This window comes from Sus scrofa, chromosome 11 (assembly GCF_000003025.6).
Source record: "Sus scrofa isolate TJ Tabasco breed Duroc chromosome 11, Sscrofa11.1, whole genome shotgun sequence".
Taxonomy (NCBI): Eukaryota; Metazoa; Chordata; class Mammalia; order Artiodactyla; family Suidae; genus Sus; species Sus scrofa.
This window is the reverse complement of record NC_010453.5, coordinates 69750943-69777107: the sequence shown is the minus strand read 5'-3', so window position 1 is coordinate 69777107 and position 26165 is coordinate 69750943. Positions and strand designations below refer to the sequence as shown.

The window sequence follows — 26165 nt, the reverse complement described above, 5'->3', positions numbered from 1 at the left end:
GAACCTGCAACCTCATGGTTCCTAGTCGGATTCATTAACCACTGAGCCACGATGGGAACTCCAGAACTTGGAGTCTTAGTTACCTTTGATCTCCAGTAGTCACGAAAATCATACTAAATGCTGAGGGAATCTAGTCTAATCTATTGATGAAAATGAACAGATCATTGTCCGAGTATTAGCTACGGTGTATGGCTGCACTTCCTAGTTACTGAGTCTTCTTAGGGCGGTGTACCTCTTTCTTCTTCCTCTGCCCTTTTCCTGCCCACTCTGGCTCCCTGCACACCTGTCACCAGTCTCCCTTCTGCACCCGTCAAGGAGGACAGAGCAGAATTTGGGAGTGTATCTTCTGGTTTGTAGCCAGCCTCTAGGATTTTCTTTTCTCTTCTTTTTTTTCTTAGTCCTTTCCCCTGGAATCATTTCATCATTGCCAACGAGGGAGAAACCTTGAAGGGTCCTCTCATTTATCTCCATGTCTTTGGGCAGAACAGCTCCTCAGCTCACCATTCTGATTAGTTTTGAGCCACAGCCCAGATCCTGAAACAGATGTAATGGGATTAGAGGCTGTTTTACTGAGCAGCGGCAATGGGGCTCCAGTGGTCCTTTCAACATTAAAACCTTGGACACTGAAAAGCCTTTCTGGATGTCAGGAGACATTATTACCAGTGAGCACAGCCAATGTGTCACCTCCAAAGCTTCACGTGACCCCACAAGCTTGTTTGTGGTTCTGTTCAGATAAAAGTAACGATGGAAATTAAAATTAAACAATAGAATCAATCATGTCATGATGCTTTCATGAAAAAAAATCGTATTTAATGTTTTAATTGTCTTCTCTGTCTCACGTATGTAATGGTTTATCAGTTTATTTCCCCTTTACATTGTGAAACTAAAGTCAGCCTCATAATTTTACAGCTCCGCAAGTCTGTCTTCAGCATCAGGGCAAGGAACCTTCTGGAAAAGGAGACGGCAGTCACTAAAATCCTAAGGTAACACCCTTTAATATCGATACATATTTAAATCCAAGTGGGAATATAGGAACCACAAAAGAGCTGTTTTTTAAAACGATGAACTAATTGGAAATTCCCTGATGGCACAGTGGGTTCAGGAGCTGATGTTGTCACTGCAGCAGCTTGGGTTGCTGCTGTGGCTTGGGTTCGATCTCTAGTCCATGGATTTTACATGCTGCAGGCATGGCCAAAAAACAAAACAAAACAAAAAACAAACAAAAAATCCCACAAACAAACAAACAAAAAAACCCTAACTTTCTGAGTATAATACATACTTTCTGGTAGGAAGTAGGTTTGGGTAACTACGTACTTACAAATAGTGTGAAATACCTCATTAATGTTTTACCTGAAAAAGGAATATTTTATCAACTCAAATGGCCATTTTTTTCTCTTTCATGCGCTTAAATATAAATTATAAGTACAAATACTTACAGAAAGATGAAGATAACTTTCATTCTTACAGGGTTTTTTTCCTTTTGTGGTAGCTGAAGGATGGATCACAATCTAAGGGGAAAGACAAAAGGGAAAGCTTTTTTAAAGCATTAATTATGATTTATTAATTGATTAAAAATAGATTTACTTAAAACCTATAAGAAGCAAAAGCAAATCTATTTTAGAATCCTTATAAAAACATAGAATTTCAATGCTGCTTTCTAAAATCTGCCTTGAAATGAAGTCTCCGAAAGGAAAATTAAGCTAGCTTTTTGAGGACATTTTGTAAGACTGTGTTATAAAGTAACGTGATCATTATAAAAATGCATCAGCAGAGTTCCTGCTGTGGCTCAGTGGGTGAAGAATCTGACTGCAGCAGCTCGGGTCTCTGAGGAGGTGTGGGTTTGATCCCCCCTGCCCCCCAGACCCAGCCCAGGGGGTTAAAGGATCCTGATCCAGCGTTGCCACAGCTGTGGCTCAGATTCGATCCCTGGCCGGGGAATGTCCATATGCCATGGGTACAGCCATAACATCAAACGCAGAAGCATTTGGAATGTCATGGATTGGTATGCGTATCACATAGCACGTGTAAGATACGCCTCAATATTGGGCGCTGGAGGTGGAACAGTGGCTATAGTTAATAACACTGGACCGTATACTTGAAATTTGCTAAGAGAGTAGATCTTAGTGTTCTCAGCACACACCCACACACACCCACACACAGAGTAGCCATCTGGGGAGACGGATGTGCTCACTATATGCGCTACTCATTTCCCAATATATAGGGAAACACAGAATCACGCTGCACACCTTAGATTTACACAGTATCATTTGATGATCATTCCTCAGTGAAGCTAGGGGAGAAATGGCGTTCCTGTGACCAGCTGCATTTGGAACGGTTTTAGAAGAAGGTAAGAGTTGCAGCTCACTGGTGGCCTAGAAACCCAGCATTGTCACTGCAGTGGCTTGAGTCCCTGATGTAGCTCAGGTTCTGTCCCCGGCCCCAGAACTTCCACGGGCTGTGGGTGCAGCCAAAAAAAAGTACTTAACTACAAGAAGGAAAGAACTCTGAGACACGGCGGCGCAGACTCGGTATCTTAATAGATGGGACCATCTTGATACAAAAGAGCGGGTCCAGTGGAGACATTTCAGCCACTCTTGGTTTTCCTACTTAGAGCCCTTCGTTTCATCTAGGCGGTTCCTCCCAGGGAGGCATGCAGAAAGGACCTGAGCTGGAGCACTGGGCCACATCCATCAGAGATGGGCATTTATGCTAATCTAGGTGCAGCGCAAGTGAGAGTAAAGGCACGGAAACTTTACACCCAGTGTCATGTAGGAGGGAGATTTTATGAAATAGGAATGTCTCCAAAATAACATTTTATTAATTGTTTACATATTTGGGGGGAAGAATACAAACTATATCCCTGATCAAAGGTATCTGGAGGCCTGGTTGTGTAAATTATTTAAGTTTAGAATCTGGGGGAGGTGAATCAGGGTCCCCCCAGGTCTCACGTGGGCTACTGGACTTGGTCTTAGGAAGCCTGAACCAGCATCTGGCTCTGCTCCTCTGTCACCTTGACCAGCTCACTTATCTGACCCTCCATTTTCTCATCTGCCTTTGTGGTGTAGACTGCCCAAATAGGTCTTCTGAATAATCTGCTGATAAAGCAAAGTGAAATATAACATTTAACTATGCGAGGGACACCACCAGTTCAACAGTCTTAATAACGTCTCAGAGGGGGTGGGCAGGGGTGGATATTTATAAGGTTCTGGGTTTGGGTTTAAGTGTCTTGAGTAGGGAGATCTGGTTGTGAGTGGACAGGATTCTTGATATAAGGGTTTAGATCCTTTTGCAGAATATACAGCTATTGAATCATTATGTTGTACACGTGAAACTAACATGCTGTATGTCCATCACACCTTGTTAAAAAAAAAAAAAAAAAAAAAAGCTAAGGACTCTCCGGGATATGCAGGTACCCAGTACCTGTTATTGACAGGTAACCATTACTGGTCGGGGGAGGGCAGCACAGAAGGTGGGGCGAGGAAGAGGCGACATACCTGTACCTGTCCACGGCCTTTCCACCCTCTGTGGCTCAGCATTTCAGTCATCAGCTATTTAGACGGAGCCTGCACTTCGGGTTTTCATGTCCCCTCTTGGTTTGGGGTGATTCTGAGAAGAGGGAAAATCAATGGGGACTTCACGTTGCCATCTTCACTCCAGAAATCTGTTCTCTTCTATGCCTTTTGATTTTTAACCATATGTATGTATTACCTTTAAAAAATAAATACAACTGGAGTACCCATTGCAGTGCAGCAGAAACAAATCCGACTAGTAACCACGAGATTGCGGGTTCGATCCCTGGTCTCGCTCAGTGGGTTAAGGATCCAGCATTGCCATGAGCTGGGGTGTGGGTAGCAGACGGACTCGGACCCTGAGTTGCTCTGGCTGTGGTGTAGGCTGTCGGCTATAGTTCCAATTGGACCCCCAGCCTGGGAACTTCCATATGCCACGGGTGCGGCCCTAAAAACACAACAACAAAAACTGCTTAGGATGGATGGACCGACCTGGGCAGGGCCTTGGCCTGAGCCTTGATGCATGCCAGTGAATCTGAGGTGGCTGCCCAGTTGAGTGACCTGTGGTCTAGAGAAGGGAGCTGGTCCATTAATCCTAAGTTCAGATGAATGGATTTTTGGAAAGTTCCTGAAGCTAATAATGAAGTCACTACTGGTTAAGGCCTTCCATTTCTGAACATTCATTTCCCGGAATGAATATTAAAGTCAGATTGATGGAGAGGCCTTGGTTCTCAGTACTGATGATTAAGCTGTGGGGTGACCAGTGGTCTCAGTTCTCAGGGGACCCACCTTTCCAAATATCCATCTTCCACTTGAAATAGCATCCGCGTTGTTCCAGCCAGAGGTGTGCTATATACTTGCCGGTGGATGGGAGATTCCAGCCCACAAAGGAAAGAGCTTTTCAGAGGAAAAGGGCCCCAGCTTCTGAGTATCTGAAACCTTGGTGGACTCACCAGTGATTTCTACACATAGTCTTCTTTCATTTGTGTTCTTATACTTATTTTCTTTTTAAATTAATTCATGCTTTGAAAATTGGAATGAACTTTGGGGTATGTCTGGGAACGCTTTAATGAGAAATGAAAGTGGGGCATTTTTACAGACCTTGAGAGGACTGTCACCAATTTAAATGCAGGTGACATTCTCGGCACTAGGAGGCCAGTCTTATCCTGAGCATCCTCTGAGGGAGAGCGTGGCTCACGGATGAAATGCTAAAATCCAAGGTTGCTGTTAAATTCACTCTTGTTTTGACTTTGTCTGTCCTGTGTAGCTCCGCTCAAGAAAGCTTCCTTCCAAAGGCAATGACCTTTTCAGCCACATGGGAAGAAACCGAAACAAATAGCAATGAGCTTTCAAGAGCGCCACTCCCTCTACTGGGATTGAGCCCTGAAATTGAGCAAAAATGCATTATCACTTCAGCTAGGCTGAAGGCATGGATAAAATAATGTCAGGATAAAATAATTAAGCGTTTTACATTATTTTAGAAGTTCCATCGTTTTTGTGCTTTGCCATCAGTAAGCTAGGACAGAATCTTTGTAACCTTTTATTTAAAGATATGATTATAATAGTATGGAGTCTTTTTATCTTTTTTATTCTAGTTGATTTACAATGTTCTGTCAATTTCTGCTGTACAGCAAAGTGACCCAGTTATACACACACATATATATGTATATATACACACACATTCTTTTTCTCACCTTTTTTGAAATGCTCAGTCTGGTAAGATATTTGTATTCTGATATGCGGATCTATGATATAATTTTCCTGCCCCACATTTATAATTTTTTGACAGCCTAAGGAATAGTCTTCAGTTGTACACTACTTCCTGTTAAAAAACTAAATATATTTCATGGCATACTTGGGGCAAGTTTTTCTCAGTATTTTAAGACAGTCATTTTTATTGACTGCATGCACGTAGGTACAACCTATATACCACTTCAATGTAAGTGAAATCACTACACGTTGATTAAGGGAGAGGTTTTGAAGTGACATGAGCTGGATAGTCTTCCTGAAGGAAGGTCCTCCTAAGACATGTGCACTTACTCAGTCGAGAAATGGTTCCGTAGCATCTTCTGTCGGCCTGGTCGTTCCCCGGATGCTGGACACATAGATTATTTCCCGAAGAAGGTCACAGCCTCCGCCCCGAGAAAATCCTCACGACACTAGTTACATGGAGGAACCGTCACCAGGATCTCCAGCTTCCTGAGCACAACTGTGACAAGAAAGTTCATCCACAGCATAGTCGTAACTTCCTTGTTGAGTGAAAACTTTTTTTGTTTGTTGGCTCAACAATTCACCTTAACCATTAAATTCATTTTTCACTTTAAAGTGCATTTAAATTTCAGAGTTAGCATTGTCCCGTTAACAATGAAAATCATTTATCTAAAATGTACCATAAAGTAAAGCAAACAGCAGTTCCATTATTGGTGTTTCATAGATCAAATTATGATTCGTTTTGCCATAAAAAGGCCTTTTTAATGTGAAGAGAGAAGAGGAGGAAAGGGGAGATGAGAAACGAATGAATGACATTTATGAAGACCCATGTATGGTTTTAGGAGTTCCCACTGTGGTGCAGTGGGATCGGCGGCATCTCTGCGGTGCCAGAACGCAAGTTCAGTCCCTGGCCGTTGAGCTGTGGTGTAGGTCACAGGTGCGGCTTGGATCTGGCGTTGCTGCAGATTAGACCCCTAGCTTGGGAACCAACATATGTTGCGAGTGTGGGCCTAAAAAGCAAAAAAAAAAAAAAAAAAAAAATCATTGGGGAGTTCTCCTTGTGGATCAGTGGAAAACCGAATCCAACTAGTTTCCATGAGGATGCAGGTTCAGTCCCTGGCCTCGCTCAGTGGGTTAAGGATCCGGCATTGCCGTGAGCCGTGGTGCAGGTTGCAGACAGGGCTCGGATCTGCGTGGCTGTGGCTGTGGTGTAAGCTGGCAGCTGTAACTATGATTTGACCCCTAGCCTGGGAACCTCCATATGCTACAGGTGCAACGCTAAAAAGAAAAAGAAAATAAAAGGTCATTGGCTCAGAAGGCCTGGTGATCGAGGCACAGGGAGCAGCTGGGACAGAACCTGTAACTGGCGTCCTGGGCACCACGGGCAGAGCTGTGACCACTGTGGCTGAGATAGGCATAGTGTTGTCTTCTGTCTGGCTTGTAATTCCTGCATGGAACCTTCGGTAGGCACGCCCTGTTGGCGTTCTGTAACTTGGGGTGGATGAGGGCTTGAGGGCTGGTGCTTCACGGGCCGCAGGCTCAGCGAGACTGTTTTGGGTCCAGTTCCCCAGCTGTCTCTCCCCAGGGTCCAGGACAGATGAGCTGACACCTGGACCCTTCTCTAGGACGAGAGCATCTTGGTCACATTTCCCTGGAATCGACCATGAGCCTGACTGTGAAAAGACTGAGGATAATATGGAGTTTTCTATAGGAAGGAATCAAAATTAAATCCCAGGGAGTCCCTCTGAAGGGCCACCTGTTCCTGCACCTTCGTTACCTGTGTGACCAGGGGTGGTGAGGACAGGGAAAAGGGCCTCTTCATTCTTACTTCTCCCTCTCGTGTCTGGACCAGAGCTGCCAGCTCCCTGAAGCCAGTGAGTTACCAGGGAGTCCAAGAGAGCTTCTGGGTACAGAATGTGGCCTCTTACCCACCCCCTGCTTTTTCCCAGGGAGGCAGGTTCCTCTTTGCAAGTATTATTTCATCTCTTAGCCCAGCAATTCAATTTTTTTTTAGGGCATGCCCGTGGGATATGGCATATGGAGGTTCCCAGGCTAGGAGTCGAATCTGAGCTGCAGCTGCCAGCCTACACCACAACCACAGCAATGGCGGATCCTTAACCCACTGAGTACAGCCAGGAATCGAACCCATGTCCTCATGGATACTAGTCAGATTCGTTTCCACTATACCACAATGGGGACTCCCCAATATTGGTTTTTTAAATTATCATTATTATAGGGAAAAAAAACAACTTTATTTTTAATAAAACAAAACTAGAACCAACTATCCATCAACAAGCGAAGAGTTAAAAAAAAAATAGATTGTACAGTGTCAGACTGCTGAGAAATAAGCAACAAGTTAATAAAACCTACAATAATATGGATGAATCTCAAAAACATGCTGATTTAAGGAAAACAGTCTCAAATTCTAACACACTGTACAATTTCATGTATATTCAGTCTTTGAAGAGGCAAAACCAATATGCGGGATTAAAGAGCCATGCAGAGGTGGCCACTGAGAGAAACGGAGGCTGACTGGCATGGGACTCCTCCCTGGGGCCATGGAAATGGTCCTTGTCTGGATCCCCACTGGGGTCCTGGTGATGGGAAAACAGCAGCTTTGGCCAAGGTCACGTGGGTTCTCGGCAGCTCCCCCCTCCGGCCTGGCTGGCAAGGCGGGCACACCCCCAGATGTGAGGCAGGTTTGCCTACCGCTGCATGAGACGTGCTCCAGCTGTGGGCAGGGATGCACCCGGAGCAGCTGGCAGACAAGAGGCAGCAGGCTGAGATGGGATCAGCCTCCCGACACCGCAGCAGGTGTTCATGACCGGCCCTTGAAAGCAATAACCTGCAGTTTTAAGAAAACGGAGTACTGGGCATTGATATGTCCATTATGAGTTAACTATTAAATTATTACCATCGGATTATTAAAAGTGTTTCTTAATATATTTACTGTACTTACTAGATAGGGATATATGGATTCTTAGTATAATTAAATATCAATCAAATATTAAATATAATCATAATATTTATCTGTGATCCTCTTAAGGCTGCCTAATCATTGGTTTTCCTCATTAAGATTTTCCTGGTACTTGGAGTTCCCATTGTGGCTCAGCAGTTAATGAACCCGACTAGTATCCATGAGGGCTCAGGTCCCATCCCTGGCCTCGCTCAGTGGATTAAGGATCCTGCATTGCTGTAAATTGCGGTGTGGGTCGCAGACTCTGCTCGGATCCCGCGTTGCTGTGGCTGTGGTGTAGGCTGGCAGCTACAGCTCTGATTTGACCCCTAGCCTGGGAACCTCCATATGCCCCGGGCACGGCCCCCCCACCCCAAAATAAAGATTTTCCTGGTACTTAAAAACTCCTATAGTTGGTTGGAGATGCAGAGACTAAGTAAATAGATGGAAATTAAGTGTCTTCAGAGGATAATAAACTAAGATCTGTGGGTACCTGCGCTTGAATAAAGCTGCAAATAGTGAAAATGCCGAGGAGGCAAAGTGTAACTTGATTGAAACCAAATAATACTTGTTTGCTCTTAACAACCAACTTTAGTTCCTTCTTGAACTTTAAAAAAAATTATTAAACTGTAATTGTAATGTATACATGTAAGGATAACCTGACCCCCTTGCTGTACAGTGGGAAAATAATTAAAAAATAAATAAATAAAAATAAAAATAAATAAAAATAAAAATAAAAAAATTATTGAGATATAATTGACTTTCATAAATGTTTCAGATTTACGGTACATGATCCCAGGGGATTTGTACATATTATGAAATGACCATCGCAAAGACCAGTTCACACTCATCACCTCACATGGTAAAATAATATTTTCTAAAGGTGTTTTCCTAGGTAGCACCTAATTTGTGATAGTCAAAATATATTTCATTAAAATAGCATACAATTTGAAGGTTTTTTTTCCAATAGGCACTATTAAAGTGACTTATAGTACTACGAATTAGGAGAGCTACTGTTAAATTTTACCCAACAGATGTGGGAAGACATTTTGACAGTTTCTTTCTTTTATGATTTTATCATTGGAGGGGAAAGTAATATGTAGGAGAATATGTATCTGTAGAAAAACTGCCCATAGGGTTTATGCAAATTTGGAAAATTGCACTTTTATGATGGTAAAAAGCTCAGCCTTTGCATTGTCATTGGTGTTTTTCTGAGTCCATAGCTGGGTTACTAAATTTGAGGCCCAGTGAATGGTGTGGAGTTTCAGACATGTTCTCTGTGAATTTTGATAGATGCACGAAAGGCATGGATTTCCCGTGACTTCATTTTCTTTTTCATTAATGGTACCGATATTAAGATTTCTTCTGGAGTTCCCACTGTGGCTCAATAGGTTAAGGAACCGACGTTGTCTCTGTGAGGATTCAGGTTCAATCCCTGCCCTCACTCAGTGCGTTAAGGCTCCAGCGTCACCGCAAGGTGTCGCGTAGGTTACAGATGCGGCTCAGATCCAGTGATGCTATATGTCTGTGGTGTAGACCTGCAGCTGCAGCTCCATTTCGACTCCTGGCCCAGGAACTTCCATATGTTGCAGGTGCGGCCATAAAAAGAAAAAAAAAATAATAAAAAGACTTCTTCCATTTTTCAGTCTACAATGAGGTTCTGCTCACCCGTGTATTTACGTGTCTACGTATAAGAGCATTTTCGTGAAAAGAGCAGGATGAGAAAGAACAAACCACTGTTGTTATCAAAGAGCCACACTCGGGACTGGGCGGACTCACAAGGAGTGGAGTGTTCACTGCAATGGAAAGGCAGCTTTGCCCTCACGGCGGCACCAGGAGGCTGGACAGAGGAGCTCACCCACTGGCACCCTCATCTCTCCTTTGGAGGGTCCCGTTGTCACTCCCACGGAGGCAGGTGAGAGCTGCTTCCAGGAAACACTGGGTATCTGCTCTCTTACCCAGTTCCACAGCCTCGGCTTTCTTCGTTACCACTAAAGAGCTACCACCCTGTTGTCTGTTACTGTGATTGATGATGGTAACCGCATCTGCTAATACTCTACAAGATTTGAGTAAAAGCCCTCCAATTCAATGGTCTGCAGAGTTACCTTGCGGTTCCTTCAGCTGCTAAGTACGTCCACTACCGGCTGGTCGCGTGTAATCTAACTTTTCCGTAACGGAGGAAAACCATTTGAAGACTCGCAGGCCTCTCTCTTTCATTACAGAACGGACAGGCTTCTCCCACACCCTCCCTGTTCTGGAACATTAAGAAAGAAGATGTGGCGACAGAGAAGAAAGAAGCCAAAGACCCCCTACTACTGTTTCTATAAACAACTGGTGGTGTTTAAAGGCTAATAAAGCTTTAAGATCTCTCTTATGACCATAATCTTTGGCCCAGTTTTAAAATATTTTAGATGGAGACATGACAAGAAAAATAGAGACAATTTCTTAAGACATGAATCTCTCCCCTCAACCTCCATAAAAGCTTATATATATATATATATAATACATGGCTGTCGTATAAGGGGCCATTGAAATTCCCCAGCACAAAGACAAAGCAGAGAAGAAAAAAGAAAAAAGTCAATCTTTCATGTGTGTGTGTGTGTGTGTGTGTGTGTGTGTGTTTTTCAAAAGCTTGGCAAGAAACCAGGGGTAATATTTTTGCAACTGGGAATGCATGTTTGCTGAAGAATATTCCCACCTTGGAATCATCATCAGGGGTCCGAGTCTTGTTTTCCTTTCAAAGGTAGAGGGGGCACAGCATTAACCCCAGCTGGGAAAAGGAAAATGCCTTGCTGTAATTCTCCTCCCGGGAGCGGGACTGAGGGGATTACATATGCCTGCGTGATGGAGAGTTTCCGCTCGCAGACAAAAGACTTCGTTATTTTTCCCCAGACACCTGATGCCTTTATGGCGCCGGTTCTGAAGCCCAGCCGGCCGACCCGGTGTTTCATTGTTACGCCGCTAGGTGGAGCTCCTGAGGAGCCGGCCCTCCAGTCCTTGCCATTATGAACAGTGAAGAGAGGAAGATACGGTAATAAAAATAAAATAAAATAAAAAAGAAGATATAGAAGACCTTCACGCCAGGACGGACTCTTAGGCTCTTTCCCTAAGACAGGAGGGGGACTACACGTGTGTGCCTTCAACACCTCGGCTTTGCCTTTTCTCAAGGCAGCAAATATATGCACATTTTCTTCTTGAAAACATATTTCTTGGATCCTTCTGCGAGCCCAAGAGGCATTCGGATCCTAATGAACAATTCCCAGGGGCAAAACTGAACTTAATCGAACATGCACGTGTTTTTCCTTCTGACTGACTAGGTCTCTTCCTGAGCAACGTGCACAGTGTGGGCACCTGTTTCTTGGTGGTAAAATAGTAAAAGCCTCAGATGCCTTCGAAACGGACAATTTCCGCTTGGGAGTAGATTCTAGTAAGATGCAATACCCAGAGATCCTGTCCCCAGCGACAGATGAGATCTCCTCTTCAAGCAATTGTGCTCGGCTCAGCTCCGTGCTGGCCGGCAAGGTCTTTGAGTAGTTTTCCCATAGAGATGAAGTTTATACATTCGCTACGTGCAGGAAGCCGCGTCTGAGTATTTTATTACCGTCTCCAGGTCTCACCTGTTACAGGTGCGGAGTCCGTTTCCGGAGTGGCTAGCATCCTAACTTGAGATCAAATTAAGATGCGTTAACTTCCCCTCGGTCAGAAGCGTATCTCAAACACGTGCTGTTTGGTTCGCGATTATTTTCCCGCTTCACAAGCACGCGGTGATCTCCAAAGAAATTAAGGTGTTTGATCTTCGCAGAACGGCGAGGTTCATCCATGTCGCAAATGTTTATTGAGCACCTACGGTGTACAAGGCGATGTCATCAGTGAGCAACCAGAGCGTGTTGGGCGCTTTGGCGCGTGGGGCGTGAGGCGCTGCAGGGCTCCGTGGAGAGCGGGGTCCGTGGGGTGAAAGATGAGACGGGGGGTGAGGGGAGGCTGGAGGCAGACCCTCCAGGACCTTGCAAGTCTCAGTCTTTCTCTGAAGAGCAGCAGGATGTTGAAATGATGACAACTGTATTTGTCACCGATTGCTATGCTGCAAATGAGTCCAGAACTTAGTGATTTAAAGGTCACTGGGGTGGCCTCACAGTTTCAGCCAGGAAGCTGGGCCTGGGTCTCTGGCACCGGCCATCACAGAGCCGCGGGCATCTGACCTGACCTGGAGGAACCCCCTTCCTGGATGGCTCTCCCCGTGGGTAATAAGACTGTGTGCCCCCTGTGCTGTTCAGGGGTGCTGCTTGGAAGGGCACCCGCGTTCTTCCAGACGGGTCTCCCCACAGAACCTCTCCCAACACGGCAGCCCTTCCTCAGAGCAAGTGAGAGGCCGAGGGAGAGGAAAGGCACCCTGTGTGGGAACCTTCTCCATCCCTCTCGCCTCAGGTGCGTGAAAAGCAAGTCACTCAGTCCCGGGGACGCTCAAGGACACGGACGCCCGGAGGCGAGGTCACTGGGGCCCACGGGGAAAAGCCCGCCATAGCCACCCCTCAGGGGTTCACTCAGAAACCACTGGGCCTGAGATAGCAGCGTGTTTGCAGAGTCCAGTGAAGAGGCTGCCAGGCTGGTCCAGAGCAAACGTCGCTGTCCATCTCAACAGAGAAGACTGACTCGTCCAGCACGAATGTCTGCCAAGCTTGCTGTTCGGTTCAAATGTTTTAACGTCCACTGTGACACAGGACAAGAAGCAAAAGTCCGTGCGAGTAGCTGGAGTGTAAGCTGAGTGGCAGGGCCAGAGCACGTGCACATGCCTCGTCCTATCCGACCCTCCGCCTCCGCCTCCCCGTGACGTCCGTCGCGCAGCTATTGCTGCTGCCCACTTGTCACACGCGGGGCTGGGGGCCCAGAGAAAGCACGTCCCTCGCCTGCGGTCCCGAGGCTGGTAAAAGCTGAGGGCAGAAGTGCGTGGTTCTAAGCTTGTTTTTTCTCAAAGCCTCTCCTCCGTTAGGCCTCCAGACCAAGTCTGAACTTTCTGTCTGGACCTGTGCTGCTGGGTGGGACTCTGCAGACATCGTCAGGTGGGCGACTGCCAACCTGAGACCAGCAGTTCTAGGTCCTGCCCCCACACTTCCCCCCACTTTACTCTCCTAACACCCCCACCTCCCCTCTCCTGTTTCCCTCCCATCCGTCCGTCCATCCATCAGCCCATTTGCAGGCTGGCAACTGCCCTTCGAGAAATATGGGTTTGAGTGATAAAGTGGTCCCTGAGAAACACGCCGTCTAATGAGGGGGTTCACCCATGATGACAAAATGCCATCAGCATTAAACAAGCTCAGTTAGTAACATGCTGTAGGAACCTGGAACCACACATAATTCTCCTGGGCTTTTGCACGGGCGAAATATTTCTCATGGTATTACGCATCAGAACCCATCTATATCAAAGTTTATAATTCTGTTGCACATGTCAAACACCATTCAGTAGGTCAGAGTTTGGGTTATAATTGATGCTTGAATATAATACAATTGTATTTCCTTTTAAAAATCATAAAGCAAACATTCACCAAACTTTCCTGCGAGCCTTAGTACATAGTATTAGAGAAGGCGTGACCTCCTAATAGAATCTGATTTGCCAGATTGAAGTGATTTTGCTGCCAAGCTATTATGTTCTAAAATCACGAAATATTTTACCTTTATCAAAGAATGTGACACTGGCTTATGCATAAAGGCTTTTTTATTTTTGCAGAAGCATCCTCATATGACATCCTTCGCACACCTGCTCCAAGGTCGAGGTGTCCTCAGGGTGGAAGTGTCATTATCTGGTCCCCACCCTTTCCCCCAGCATCCCCCCTCGCTGCCCTGCCCTTCTACCTGAGTTTCTTCTTTCATCAACAGGGAACCCGTTTTTGGCAACTAGTCTCCCAGTGTAATGTGATTTGATTTTTCCCATATGTTTTCTTTCAGGTGGCTTTACGTATCTGTGAAGTTGCTTTTCCTGTATAATAACCTGGTTTTTTTAGAAGGGGGAATTACTACAGACAAATAGCTAGTTATTAACTATAATAGATACCTTGCCTAGAAGAAAATGTTGCTTTTTAATTTTCGTAAGATCCCACCACTACACTTAAAGGGGGACAAAATAAACCTTCAGGAGCCTTCAGATGAACTGCCTTTCCTGTGCCCCCTGCCAAAAAAAATTGCCGTCACCCGATCTGCTAGATGAATATGGCCCTTAGTTTTCAGGGAAGAAAACTAGCATTTACCTCTAGAGTTTCCTCGTTCAAGAGCCACTGGACATTCTCCAAGGAAGGACTGAGAAATCAGAGCTTTTGGTCCAAGAGGAGACTCCACAGGAAGACGGACGTTAAATGGAGATGGAGTGCTGGCGTGTGGGGCTGGCATGGGGGGGGTTAGAGGGTCACGTTGAGCCTGAGGCCCCAAAGGGGACCATTAACACTAAGCAGAATGGTCCATCTGCCCGGTTCCACTTTGCTCGGATCCTGTGGGTGCCCCTGTAGCTCCAGGGAAGGAGCCGCTGCTCGGAGAATGAGACTAGTAGGGGGCCTCTTGCCCAGGATACGGGAACCACCAAGGCTGATGCTCTGAGGTCACTTGTTATTTGCTTTAACTGGCCTGGAGTTACTAAACATTAAAAAAAAATTTTTATTAGAGTTGATTTATAATGTTCTGTCAATTTCTGCTGTACAGCAAAGTGACCCAGTTATGCATACATATATGTATATTCTTTTTCTCATATTATCTTCCATCCATGTTCTATCACAAGTGATTGGCTAGAGTTCCCTATGCTGTACAGCAGGACCTCATTGCTTATCCATTCGAAATATAATAGTTTGCATCTACTAACCCCAAACTCCCCGTCCATCCCACTCCCTCCCCCTCCCCCTTGGCAACCACAAGTGTATTCTCTATGTCCATGAGTTTGTTTCCAGAGTTCCTAAGAGTCTTTTTTTTTTAAGTTTTATAATCACCATTTTATTTATTTAATTTTTTAAAATTTCCCCAATACATTATTATTTTTTTTCTACTGTACAGCATGGTGACCCAGTTACACATACATGTATACATTCTTTTTTCTCACATTATCATGCTCCATCGTAAGTGACTAGATAGAGTTCCCAGTGCTACGCATTTTATTCCTTTTTTCTGTCATATGGTTCGATATTGCTTCAGGCAAGAGCATTGTAATCATAGGAGGGAGTGGTAGGAAAATGGTATTAAAGCATATGGTTTGATACGTTACATTGGAAAGGCTGTCTTAGTCTGATTCCAGTGGGTGTGCGGAGTGCAGGGCAGGGCGAAAACCCAGCCCCCAGCACCCCCACCGCAAATGAGTGAACCGCAGAGACCCCAAAGAGTCACATGTCACGTGTATGCCTGAAACTCCAGCCCATCTGCGTATTATGTTATGCATTCTTTAGACCCGGGGCGGGGGGGGAAGGACTGATCTTGAGCCAAACAAAAAAGTTGGGGGGGGGGATTGCTCTCTCACCCCCATGCCAGTGATGCTATTGGTGGAGGAGGCGGAAGAGAAGATGTCACAGGGGAGGGGGCCTTTCAGGAGTGGGGGTCTCCATGGAGACTTGTCTGTCTTCCTCAGTCAGAGGTGGTCTTGGCTGTGGGCCCGACTGGGCTTCAGCAGGGATGTCCCCGGACTGGGCGGTTGGGCAGATGGCAGCAGCTTTGTAGCACGGGCAGCTCAAAGCCAGTTACATTCTTCTACGTCAAACACAGCAGGAACGCCCGGCTCAAACCTGTGTTTTATAAGCAAGTTGCGTGTACTTTGTATTTTGTCTCAGCTGCTTTAGGCGAGTCTTGTGACAGAAAGTAACAGCTACTAAGCCGGCGTGGTTGAAGATTGAGTCTTGCCTGTTTATGCAAATGGCAGGGATCTGCAGATCTATGCCAGAGCAACATCCTTCTCCAATTGATTTTTTTCAGAATGTTGTCATGATTTCCAGTCTTTTGTCCAAAAAATAATTCTTAATGTATATATGAGAGGGTCCTATAATATACCTTTGTCAACTCAGCCTCACTTACAAATGCATCTTCCCATTCAACACCGTTCCAGGAGTTCCTGTTGTGGCTCAGCAGTAATGAACCCAGCTAGAATCCATGAGGACATGGGTTCAGTCCCTGGCCTTGCTCAGTGGGTTAAGGATCTGGCGTTGCTGTGAGCTGTGGCATAGGCCGGCAGCTACAGCTCTAAATCGACCCCTAGCCTGAGAACTTCCACATGTTGCAGGGGTGGCCCCCAAAAGAAAAAAAACAAACAAAAACAAAAAGCCCTTTTTAGCCCTAGAAATGAGCACAGGGTCTATATAGCACTGCCATAAATCCTTATTGTTCGATAATTTTTCATTTGGATTTTACCCCAAAATGGTCTAGGCTGCTTCTTAAACTCCCAAAGGGTGATTTCAGGGCATTATTTCTGGGAAATCGTTTACGGTCATTGAATATGTATGATTTCTCACAGGGACCCGTGACAATATGCTTCACTGAGATCAGAAGCATTTTGAAGGACTTGAGCACACACTTCATTATCATAGAAGCTGCTGTTTTAAGTTTGCTGAGCAGACACACATCTCTTTCTCGAAGATCTTAACTCAGACAGATATTAGCAATGCGACTCAAAGCCAGTCTGCAAATGCACTTTAGGAACCGTCAGTACGAAAGTGTTACAGAAGGGCTACGGCAGACGTGCACGGGTCCTGGTGTTGAACACATGTGGATTCACGAGATTCACCTGTTACAAAATCATTGCATTTTATGAGTTTTCTTCAAGATCAAGGCCTTTTCCTCGATTTATGGATCATGAAACTGAGCTCAAAAGATTACTCAACTAGTTTGTGACACTGTCGCCTTGGAACGCAGGTCTCTTAACCTCTGAATTATCTTCTTGCCACTTGACTACTACATCAAGGGAATTCCTCTCCTTTCCAGGTGGAGAGAACTTTCTGGTGAAGAGACGATGTTTTCTCTCCTAACCATTCACACTGCAGGTGCTGAGTCACCAGTTGTCACCAAGTGTCCTCACTCATTAGCAAAACTGAAATTAACACAAACCCAGTTATGATTTAAACAGAACAAGTTTTGGAGTTTCCATCGTGGCTCAGTGGTTAATGAACCAAACTAGTATCCATGGGGATGTGGGTTCAATCCCTGGCCTCAATCAGTGGGCTAGGGATCCAGCGTTGCTGTGAGCTGCAGCGTGGGTCACAGACGCAGCTCGGATCTGGCATTGCTGCGGCTGTGGTGTAGGCTGGTGGCTGTGGTGTAGGCTGGCAGCTGTAGCTCCGATTCGATCCCCTAGCTTGGGAATTTCCATATGCTGCAGGTGCAGCCCTAAACAAAAAAGAGCACAAGTTTTAAGCAGTCTTCAAAGTTTTGTGACTGCAAAGGAAACAGCTGGTTGCCTGTAAACCACAGGCTCTAGATATTAATTCCAGCTTTAATTACTTCTCTTTTCCATTAATGTTTGCCTCTAACTTTGTGCTTTCCTACTTTCCTAGCATTTTGCAAAATCTCCTGGGAACATCTATTCCATCGGCCCAGCCCATGGGTGGACGAATGCTTCGCTAAGGGCTTTTATTAGAAACCTCCTTGCGTAAATCGAAAACCAGCATCATGGTCACCAGGGGTTAGGCTGACCCTTTTGCTTACGGAATCCTCATAGAGGCTCTCCTGTCCGGGGGAGGGTGGGGGGAGGACACAACGAGGAGATGTTTATTTTCCATGGCTGTGACAGTTCTGTTTTGAAAGCATTCTTGACACAGAGCCTAAAGTTCCTCTACCTTTATGGAGATGGGTCATTTGCTGTATTCTGTCTTATCATTGGTGTTTCCTTGAAAATAAGAAGAGTAATGAGCGATTATGCATTATTCATCCCAGGCATACAAATCAGGCATTTATCTGGGGCTCCTTTTTCTCCCTCAGAGCTTGCACGCGGCAGCGCATGCTGAGCGGGTCATTCGAGGGGCAGCCGGCGAAGGAGAGGTCGATCCTCAGTGTGCAGCATCACATCCGCCAGGAGCGCAGGTAAATGCGCCGCAGACAGGGCTGCAGAGAAACTAGGGAGGGAGTGTGACGGACGCGTCCACAGTACGCAGCCCCAGTCGGCAGACAGGCGGGGCTGAAAGGGGCTGCGTTCTAATCGCCAATGGCAACAGTGATGAAACTCACCATCCCATCCAAAGAGTCAAAAAGTCTTTCAAAAACCTTTTCCTTGGTGATGGCCACATTCTCACTCTGAAGATCAGAAGGGAAAATTCTGAACTTTGTTAGATGGGATCAAAGACAGGTGGTTAGACTACAACTGTTGCTGTAGAAAGAAAGAATAAGCATCGTGGTACTATCTGGAAGGTTTTTTTGTTTTTTAGTTTAACCATGGCCATTGCTTAAAAGTTGGAGTTTGGTTTTGAGATGTACTGATCACTGGGTTGTGATTGTTTTAGATCACTGAGACACGGATCAAACAGCCAGAGGATCAGCAGGGGAAAATCACTTGAAACTCTGACTCAAGATGTAAGTTCATTTTGGGCGGAAGGGGGGAGCTGCGCTGGAGGCGTATGGAATTTCCCAGGCTAGGGGTCAAATTGGAGCTGCAGCTCCCAGCCTATGCTGGGTCCTTAACCCACTGAATGGGGCCAGGGATTGAACCCACATCTTCATGGATACTAATCGGGTTCATGACTGCTGAGCCACAACGGGAACTCCAAGATGTAAGTTCCAAGCAGTGCTTTGGATTTTAGAAGCACGATGATGAAAATGTATTTAAGTGACTCCTTAGGTAATTCCAGCCCCTGGGTCCTTCTGTCACATTGTCACATCTAAGACTTCATACGAGAAGGAATTAGGAAACTCACGAAGCAAATTAGATGGCCAAGTACAGAGAAGTGACCATTCACTCTAGAAAAGTCCTACAAAGCAGGACACTTTTTATTGTATTTTCTACCTGGGCATGTAACAAAAATCCATGTCTCATCCTCCCCGTAGCAAAAGGTCATGGACCTGGTTCTGCTAACTTCATGAGAAATCTCCCAGAGTGTCTTTTCTTCCAGAATAGAAATGGAGTTTCATCTTTTTCACTTACACCAAATGAGAGAAAATACGGATCATTAAATGGGAGGAATGTCTTTCTATAAACCTGATCAGGTTCTTTGAACAATGGTTCTCCATCTCCCATGGGGCGAAAACCAGAGTCAAGATCCTATGTGATTCACCCTCCTCCAGCCTGCTGGCCTCAGCTTTTCTGTTCTGTTTCCGTCCTCCATGCACACTGTGTCCTGGCTGTGTGTCTATACACCCCTCCTCGGAAGCCCACATTTCTGCAAATGTCCCCCCCTCCCCCCGGCCCCCGGCCCGCATCCTTCTAGTCTTTGCTCAAGTACCAGCTCCTGATCTGGCCCGCTATGACCTTCTCCTTCTCTCTGTTTCCATGTTTTTTTCTTTCTTTCTTTCTTTCTTTCATTCTTTTCTTTTTAGGGCCACACCTGCAGCATATGGAAGGTCCCAGGCTAGGTGTCAAATCTGAACTACAGCTGCCAGCCTACACCACAGCCACAGCAACGCCAGATCCTTAACCCACTGAATGAGGCCAAGGATTGAACTCGGATCCTCACGGATACTGGTCAGGTTCTTAACATGCTGAGCCACAGTGGGAACTCCATATCCCCATCTGTTTTTAACCAGAGCCCTGAACATCTAACATTCTTATTTATTTTGATTTAATTGTTTATCTGTCTCCCCTGATGAGAAGATTAGTCCTGTAAGATCGGGGATTTTATCATTCCCCCCTTTGTCACATTCACAGCAGTACAGCAGTGCCTGGCACCTCATAATAGGTTCTCAGTAAATATTTTGCTTGAAAAAAAAAAATACTCTTGGGGGGAACAAATACCTTTGCTGAGATGACTGTGGCCATTAAAAGAAAAATAAAGATATTTACTTCCATTTTTTTAAAATAATGGTCATCGTTTGGATGGGTCTTCCAAAAAATCTCCCACATTGATGGAGATTATTTTATTTCCAGCATTCCAATACAGTGAGATACAGAAACGCACAAAGAGAAGACAGTGAAATAAAGATGATCCAGGAGAAGAAGGAGCAGGCAGAGATGAAAAGGTACCGGCTGGGACTGTGCCGGGTGGCTCTGGGTGGGGGAAGACCGACCCTCCCTCGGCCTGACTCTCGCGTGCGCTGCGCCTGCAGGAAGGTGCAGGAGGAGGAGCTGAGGGAGAACCACCCGTACTTCGACAAGCCGCTGTTCATCGTGGGCCGGGAGCACAGGTTCAGGAACTTCTGCCGGGTGGTGGTCCGGGCACGATTCAACGCGTAAGTGTCACCCCCGAGGCCAGGGGTTCGGCCTGAGCCGTGCAAACAGCGGGGGGAGTTGTCATCGGGACAAGACCAGGAGGCACCTGTCGTCCTAGTGGGGTCACCGGATACACTGCCAGCTAATTAGTCACGCTGCCCCTCTTGGCTGAGCAGCGACCAGGTGCAAAACCAACAAAGGTTGCGAGTAGTTCACATTTGTTGATACAAAGCTCAGGCTTATGCAGCACTTCCCAGCCATTTGTCATGGTCCAAGTCCACGGGTGACAAGACCTTTATGTCGGGGACATTGACGCCGTGCTTTCCCTTGGAAACACTGAACCAAGGCCACGCGGAATGACTTGGCAGAGGTCCCTGCCCACGAATTCTCTCAGACCTGCGGTTTCTTTGTGGTCAAAAGACCTTAGGTGGCTTATTCTGGAATAACGTCCAGTAGAAATAAAGTCGACTGGTGCTCCCGTTACCGACGGTCACGAGAAGAAAACCCACTGGCCAGTGTCTCTATCCCTCCCCCCGTGGAAGGAACGTGTGAGCGGCTGTCAGTGGTGTCCGCCCAGAGGACACTGCAATGGGGACAGCGGAGCCCCGTTTAGCGGGCAGATGAAGAATGTGTGTCACACATCACCTCCAGTCAGTATCCAGAGGACCTCCCAAGTCCTGGAGAAAGTGGGACCACTTTCCATTAAGCACTTGGCCCTTTGCTGATGCTGTCTTTAGTGTCGGGTGATTATTACCAGATGTCATGGGCCGAGTCGTGTTCCCCTCAGCAAAAGAAATTCAGATAGCGCAGCCTTAACCCCAGCACCTCAGCATGTGACCTTGCCTGGAAATGGGGGCTTTAACCAGGTAATTAAAATGGGGTCATTCTGGAGTTCCTGTTGTGGCTCAGCGGGTTAAGAACCTGACAGAGGATGCAGGTTCAATCCCTGGCCTCGCTCAGCGGGTAAAGGATCCGGCGTTGCCATGAGCTGTGGTGTAGGTCGCAGACGTGGCTCTGATCCAGTGTTGCTGTGGCTGTGGTATAGGCCGGCGGCTACAGCTCCAATTCCACTCCTAGCCTGGGAACCTCCATAAGCCCCAGATGTGGCCATAAAATGAAAAAAAAAAAAAAAAAAAGAAGTCATGCAGGTGGGCCCTCTTCCAGTGTGACTGGCATCCCTGTAACAGGAGGAAACTTGGGCACAGACAGTCCCTGGGCAGGGACAAGGCGCAGACGGCCACATACAAGCCAAGGAGAGAGGCTGGTCAGGTTCTTCGCTCACAGCCTCAGAAGGATCCAGCCCTTCCACCACCTTCAGCTCAGACGTGCAGCCTCCTGAACTTGGAGAAAATAGTCTGTCGTCGAAGCCACTCAGCCTGTGGTTCTCTGTTAGAGCGGCCCTGGGAAACGACAACACTATCCTAACCCCTTGGGGTGGAGGGGACCTCAGGAGCCGTGTCCAGGGTCCTTTTCGCTTCCCTTCTCCAACTGAGGAGGGCACTTAGGTCGCCGAGGGGCAGGGCTTTGTTCAAGGAAGCCAGCTGGTGCGCGGCCCTTGCTGACGGCCAGTCGACTGTTCTTTCTGCTGTTCTAGAAAGACCTTCGCAGTGTAAGGCACCTGAATAATATCCATGTAAAGCCCTGGGTTTTCACCAAGTAGAAAGAAGCTGGCCATTTAGAGTTGATTTGATGCGCTCCCAAAGTGGGTTTTTCATCTGGAATTATCCCGTTGCCTGCCCCTCCACGTCTCCATCTAATTGCTAATTCTCCACTTAGCACTGCGATGCTCCTTTTGTCAGTAACGCACCTGAGGTGGCCCCAGGAAGATGTCACTGTAACTGGGAACCACAAACACAGCCCCGTTAGGGGCTTCTGAAAACCGGTCCTGGGCATCCTGAAAGTAAATTACTCCACGCGGTCACAGTTAAATGCAGAGCGAAGGGGTCTACTTATGGACAATGAATTAAATCATCCTGAGGAACATCCTTAAAAACACTCGGGCAAAGCCTTCGAGTGTTTTTAAGTGGCAGTCACAATTTAATTTTATCACATCCTTGTCTGAAAGTGTTGAACGGAGTCGTGAATTCTCATCGCAAGCATTTTGGAAAAAAACGTAAACTTTTACTTCCTAAGCATCAGCTGAAAACCCTTCTGATTTTTCTTTCATCTAATGTCCTCTGCCTTCCAAAGTTACAGTTAACCTCCATGATAACCGATATTTTATAGAGGATATAAAAGAAATTTTAGGTAGATGAGGTGTTTATACTTACTATACCGCCAAGTTATAACATGCGTGCTGTGTCGCAGAATTTCTGTTTGTTCTCTCTTACAGATCTAAAACAGATCCGGTCACAGGAGCTGTGAAAAATACAAAGTACCATCAGCTTTAGTAAGCATTGCAAACTGTGGTTTCCATGCCCATTTGAAATTTCCACCTACTATTTAATGCTGCATAAAAATATAAAGATTCCCTTTATTTCCTATATCCTACTACGAAATAGGCGACTGGGGATTCGTTTTTAAAATGCCAGTCACAGAGGTGCCATTATGGCTCAGTGGGTGAAGGACCTGACATCACCTCTGCGAGGATGCAGGTTGGATCCCCGGCCTCGCTCAGTGGGTTAGGGATCCAGTGTTGCTGTGGCTGTGGTGTCGGCCGAAGCTGCAGCCCCCGGCCCGGGAACTTCCATGTGCGTGGGTGTGGCCATAAAAAGAAAAAAAAAAATGCCAGTTGCATTTATAGAATCACGGAAGCATCGTCTCTGACTTCCAGCAGCCTCTTCCAGGGCGTGTTCACGTCTCGGTTGTGTTTGGTCTTGGCAGTGACCTGCTGGGGTTAGTGACTTACCTGGACTGGGTCATGATCGTCGTGACCATCTGCTCCTGCATCTCCATGATGTTCGAGTCCCCCTTTCGAAGAGTCATGCATGCACCTACCCTGCAGGTATGGCTGCCGAATCTCAGCTCCCAGCTCAGCGGAGACACGCGGACCTGCAGTTTCTCCGTCCATTGTGACCGAGCCGCCTTCTGCCCATTTCAGATCGCCGAGTATGTGTTCGTGATATTCATGAGCATTGAGCTTAATCTGAAGATTATGGCTGATGGCTTGTTTTTCACTCCAACTGCTGTCATCAGGGACTTTGGAGGAGTAATGGACATATTTATATATCTTGTAAGTCTCTGGTTATTTCCTAAATATAAAGTGTCAAGGTTTTGTAAAAGCTCCTGCATTTCTTGGTACAAGAAGAGGGGCGGGGGAGTCCTCATTGTGGCACAGTGGAAATGAACCCAACTAGTATCCATCTAGTATCTCAGGAGAGTGAGATGCTATAACTGGGTTGTTAAGCACAATAGTAGTTCATTATAGGCAAACAAAGGACATGGAAAGTCTCAAAAAAAAGCACTAAAAACATTCACGGGTATGGTTCAGATACATCAACCACATTTATGTATGCATACGACATGACATTAAATGAGGTCTAAGATAGCAAATCCAGTTTGCACACCAAAATTTTTGTGGCGTCTATGCTAAGAAAAACAAGCGACAACTGGAGTTCCTGCTGTGATGCAGTGGGTTAAGCATCTGACTACAGTGGCTCTGGTCACTGTGGAGGTACAGGGGTTCGATCCCTGGCCTGGTGCACTGGGTTAAAGGATCCAGTGTTGCTGCCACCGGACAGGTCACAGTTGCGGTTCGGATTCAATTACTGTCCCAGGAACTTCCATGTGCCTTGGTTTGACCATAAAAAATAATAATAATAATAAAATAAATACACAAACTACAGCATACAGTTGATCAATGAGCCACTTATTGCTAAAGCAAACTAGAGTGAGCATGCTTGGAACGCTCTTCCAATTCCAAAACACAAAATACGAGGCTAGAGAAGGTGATCATTCACCTGTTCATTCAGACTAAACTGGGGAGCTGCAGGAAGGGACTCCAAGGAGATTCCCTTCTTTTCTAAATGTCAAAGGAGGCATAAAATCGATGTCTTTGCCAACGCAACAGGGAGAGTTATGGCAATTAACACGTAGCATGTTGAGATCACTAATAAAACAGTATTTGGTCAAGTGTGCAGTTTCCTTGATCGAAGGAATTTCAATCCATGGACCTCAGTGGAGCCTCCGTTGTCTGAGTTAAAAGAGGGGCGGGGGAGTCCTCATTGTGGCACAGTGGAAATGAACCCAACTAGTATCCATGAGGATGCGGGTTCGACTCCTGGCCTTGCTCAATGGGTTAAGGATACGGCGTTGCCATGAGCTGTGCTGTAGGTCAAAGACGAGGCTCAGATCTGGTGTTGCTGTGGCTGTGGTGTAGGCCTCGACCCCTAGCCTGGGAACCTCCGTATGCCACGGGCTCAGCCCTAAAAAGCTTAGGAACAAAAAACAGAGGGAGGGGTGGGAGGCACTGGTGTACCCCCGCCCAGAATGTGGGCACCCTCATTTCATTCCTGCCAAAGCCTCGATCAAGTTCACAGGGCTGAGCTGCACATGTGCCCTGTGAATGCTTGTCCTGCATAACGTGTAGAGTTTCTGCTAAACTCGTAGCCACTGGGCTCACTGGAAATGTAGCTAGTAGACAATAAACATTGCATGAATTCTAGTGACAATTTTGTCTCTCCAGGTGAGCTTGATATTTCTTTGCTGGATGCCTCAAAATGTGCCTGCGGAGTCAGGGGCTCAGCTCTTACTGGTGCTTCGCTGCCTGCGACCTCTGAGGATCTTCAAACTGGTGCCCCAGATGAGGAAAGTTGTTCGAGAACTTTTCAGCGGCTTCAAGGAAATCTTTTTGGTACGTGACCATCACCCTTTGCTTCCGGTTCATGTAGTCCAGCTTTTAATGCTGCTAATGAGGGGATAAAGCCAGGCTTGCTGTCAAGGTTAAGTCTGTCATCTTGGTTTTTGCCAGAAGAGTCTAGAGGCACTAACAGAACACCACACGCATTCAAAAACTTTACCCATCGATGCTTCTGGTTTATTGGTACATTTACTTCAACAAACTTTTTTATCTTTGAGTGCCAGGGTTGTTTGTACTCTTTTATCATCATAATCTTTGCATCGAGACACATAGCAATGTCAACTATACTTTAAAAAAGAAAAAAGATACATAGCAATGACAGCAGTTGTCTTGTTAAAGCTTAGTATTAAATACTAAATCTCTTTCCCCACTTTAATTTTACATTACTCTGCCAAGGGAAAAAAAAAAAAAAAGGTGTCAAAACACAAGTGTTTTGAAACCTGGACACACTTCCCTGATTAGCCAGGCTGCGTAAAATGGATGGCTTTGTTCTTCCTGCTGTGTGAGCAGGTCGAGGCTCTACAAGGATGGGACCAGGTTATAACTTTTTTTGAAAAGTGAGCTTCAATGAAATTGAAAGGGAGCGCCCTGGAAAATGCAATGGAAGGAGAATCCAAAGAGATAGTATTTGCTGACACTTCCAGTCCTAACTCTTGACCCTAATTTCTAGGTGATTCAACATCATCAGCTTCACAAACGATATTTGGACTTAACACATTTGCGGGTATAATCTCGTTTTCTATGTGCCCAAACCATATGGCACAAAATTTGGCTCTGATCTGTGGGGCGCTCACATAAAGCAACTTTTTAAAACTGTAGCATTCAGGTATACTCTAAGTAGCCTCAATATACAGTAATAAATACTTATAAAGTGATTGAGGGGAA

The 26165-nt window shown here is 46.0% G+C and overlaps 1 protein-coding gene across 4 annotated transcripts in view; it reads left to right on the top strand.

Moving 5' to 3' along the window:
• NALCN (sodium leak channel, non-selective) overlaps positions 1 to 26165 on the top strand; it is a 312666-nt gene that overhangs the window by 245913 nt on the left and 40588 nt on the right. For all 4 annotated transcript variants that reach the window (XM_021065878.1, XM_021065879.1, XM_021065881.1 and 1 more), the window contains 9 exons: positions 910 to 983; positions 18106 to 18207; positions 18624 to 18693; positions 20201 to 20292; positions 20380 to 20502; positions 22815 to 22871; positions 23306 to 23426; positions 23523 to 23654; positions 25107 to 25274. In XM_021065878.1, coding sequence (XP_020921537.1) covers positions 910 to 983; positions 18106 to 18207; positions 18624 to 18693; positions 20201 to 20292; positions 20380 to 20502; positions 22815 to 22871; positions 23306 to 23426; positions 23523 to 23654; positions 25107 to 25274 — 939 coding nt within the window. The remainder of the gene's footprint in view (positions 1 to 909; positions 984 to 18105; positions 18208 to 18623; positions 18694 to 20200; positions 20293 to 20379; positions 20503 to 22814; positions 22872 to 23305; positions 23427 to 23522; positions 23655 to 25106; positions 25275 to 26165) is intronic.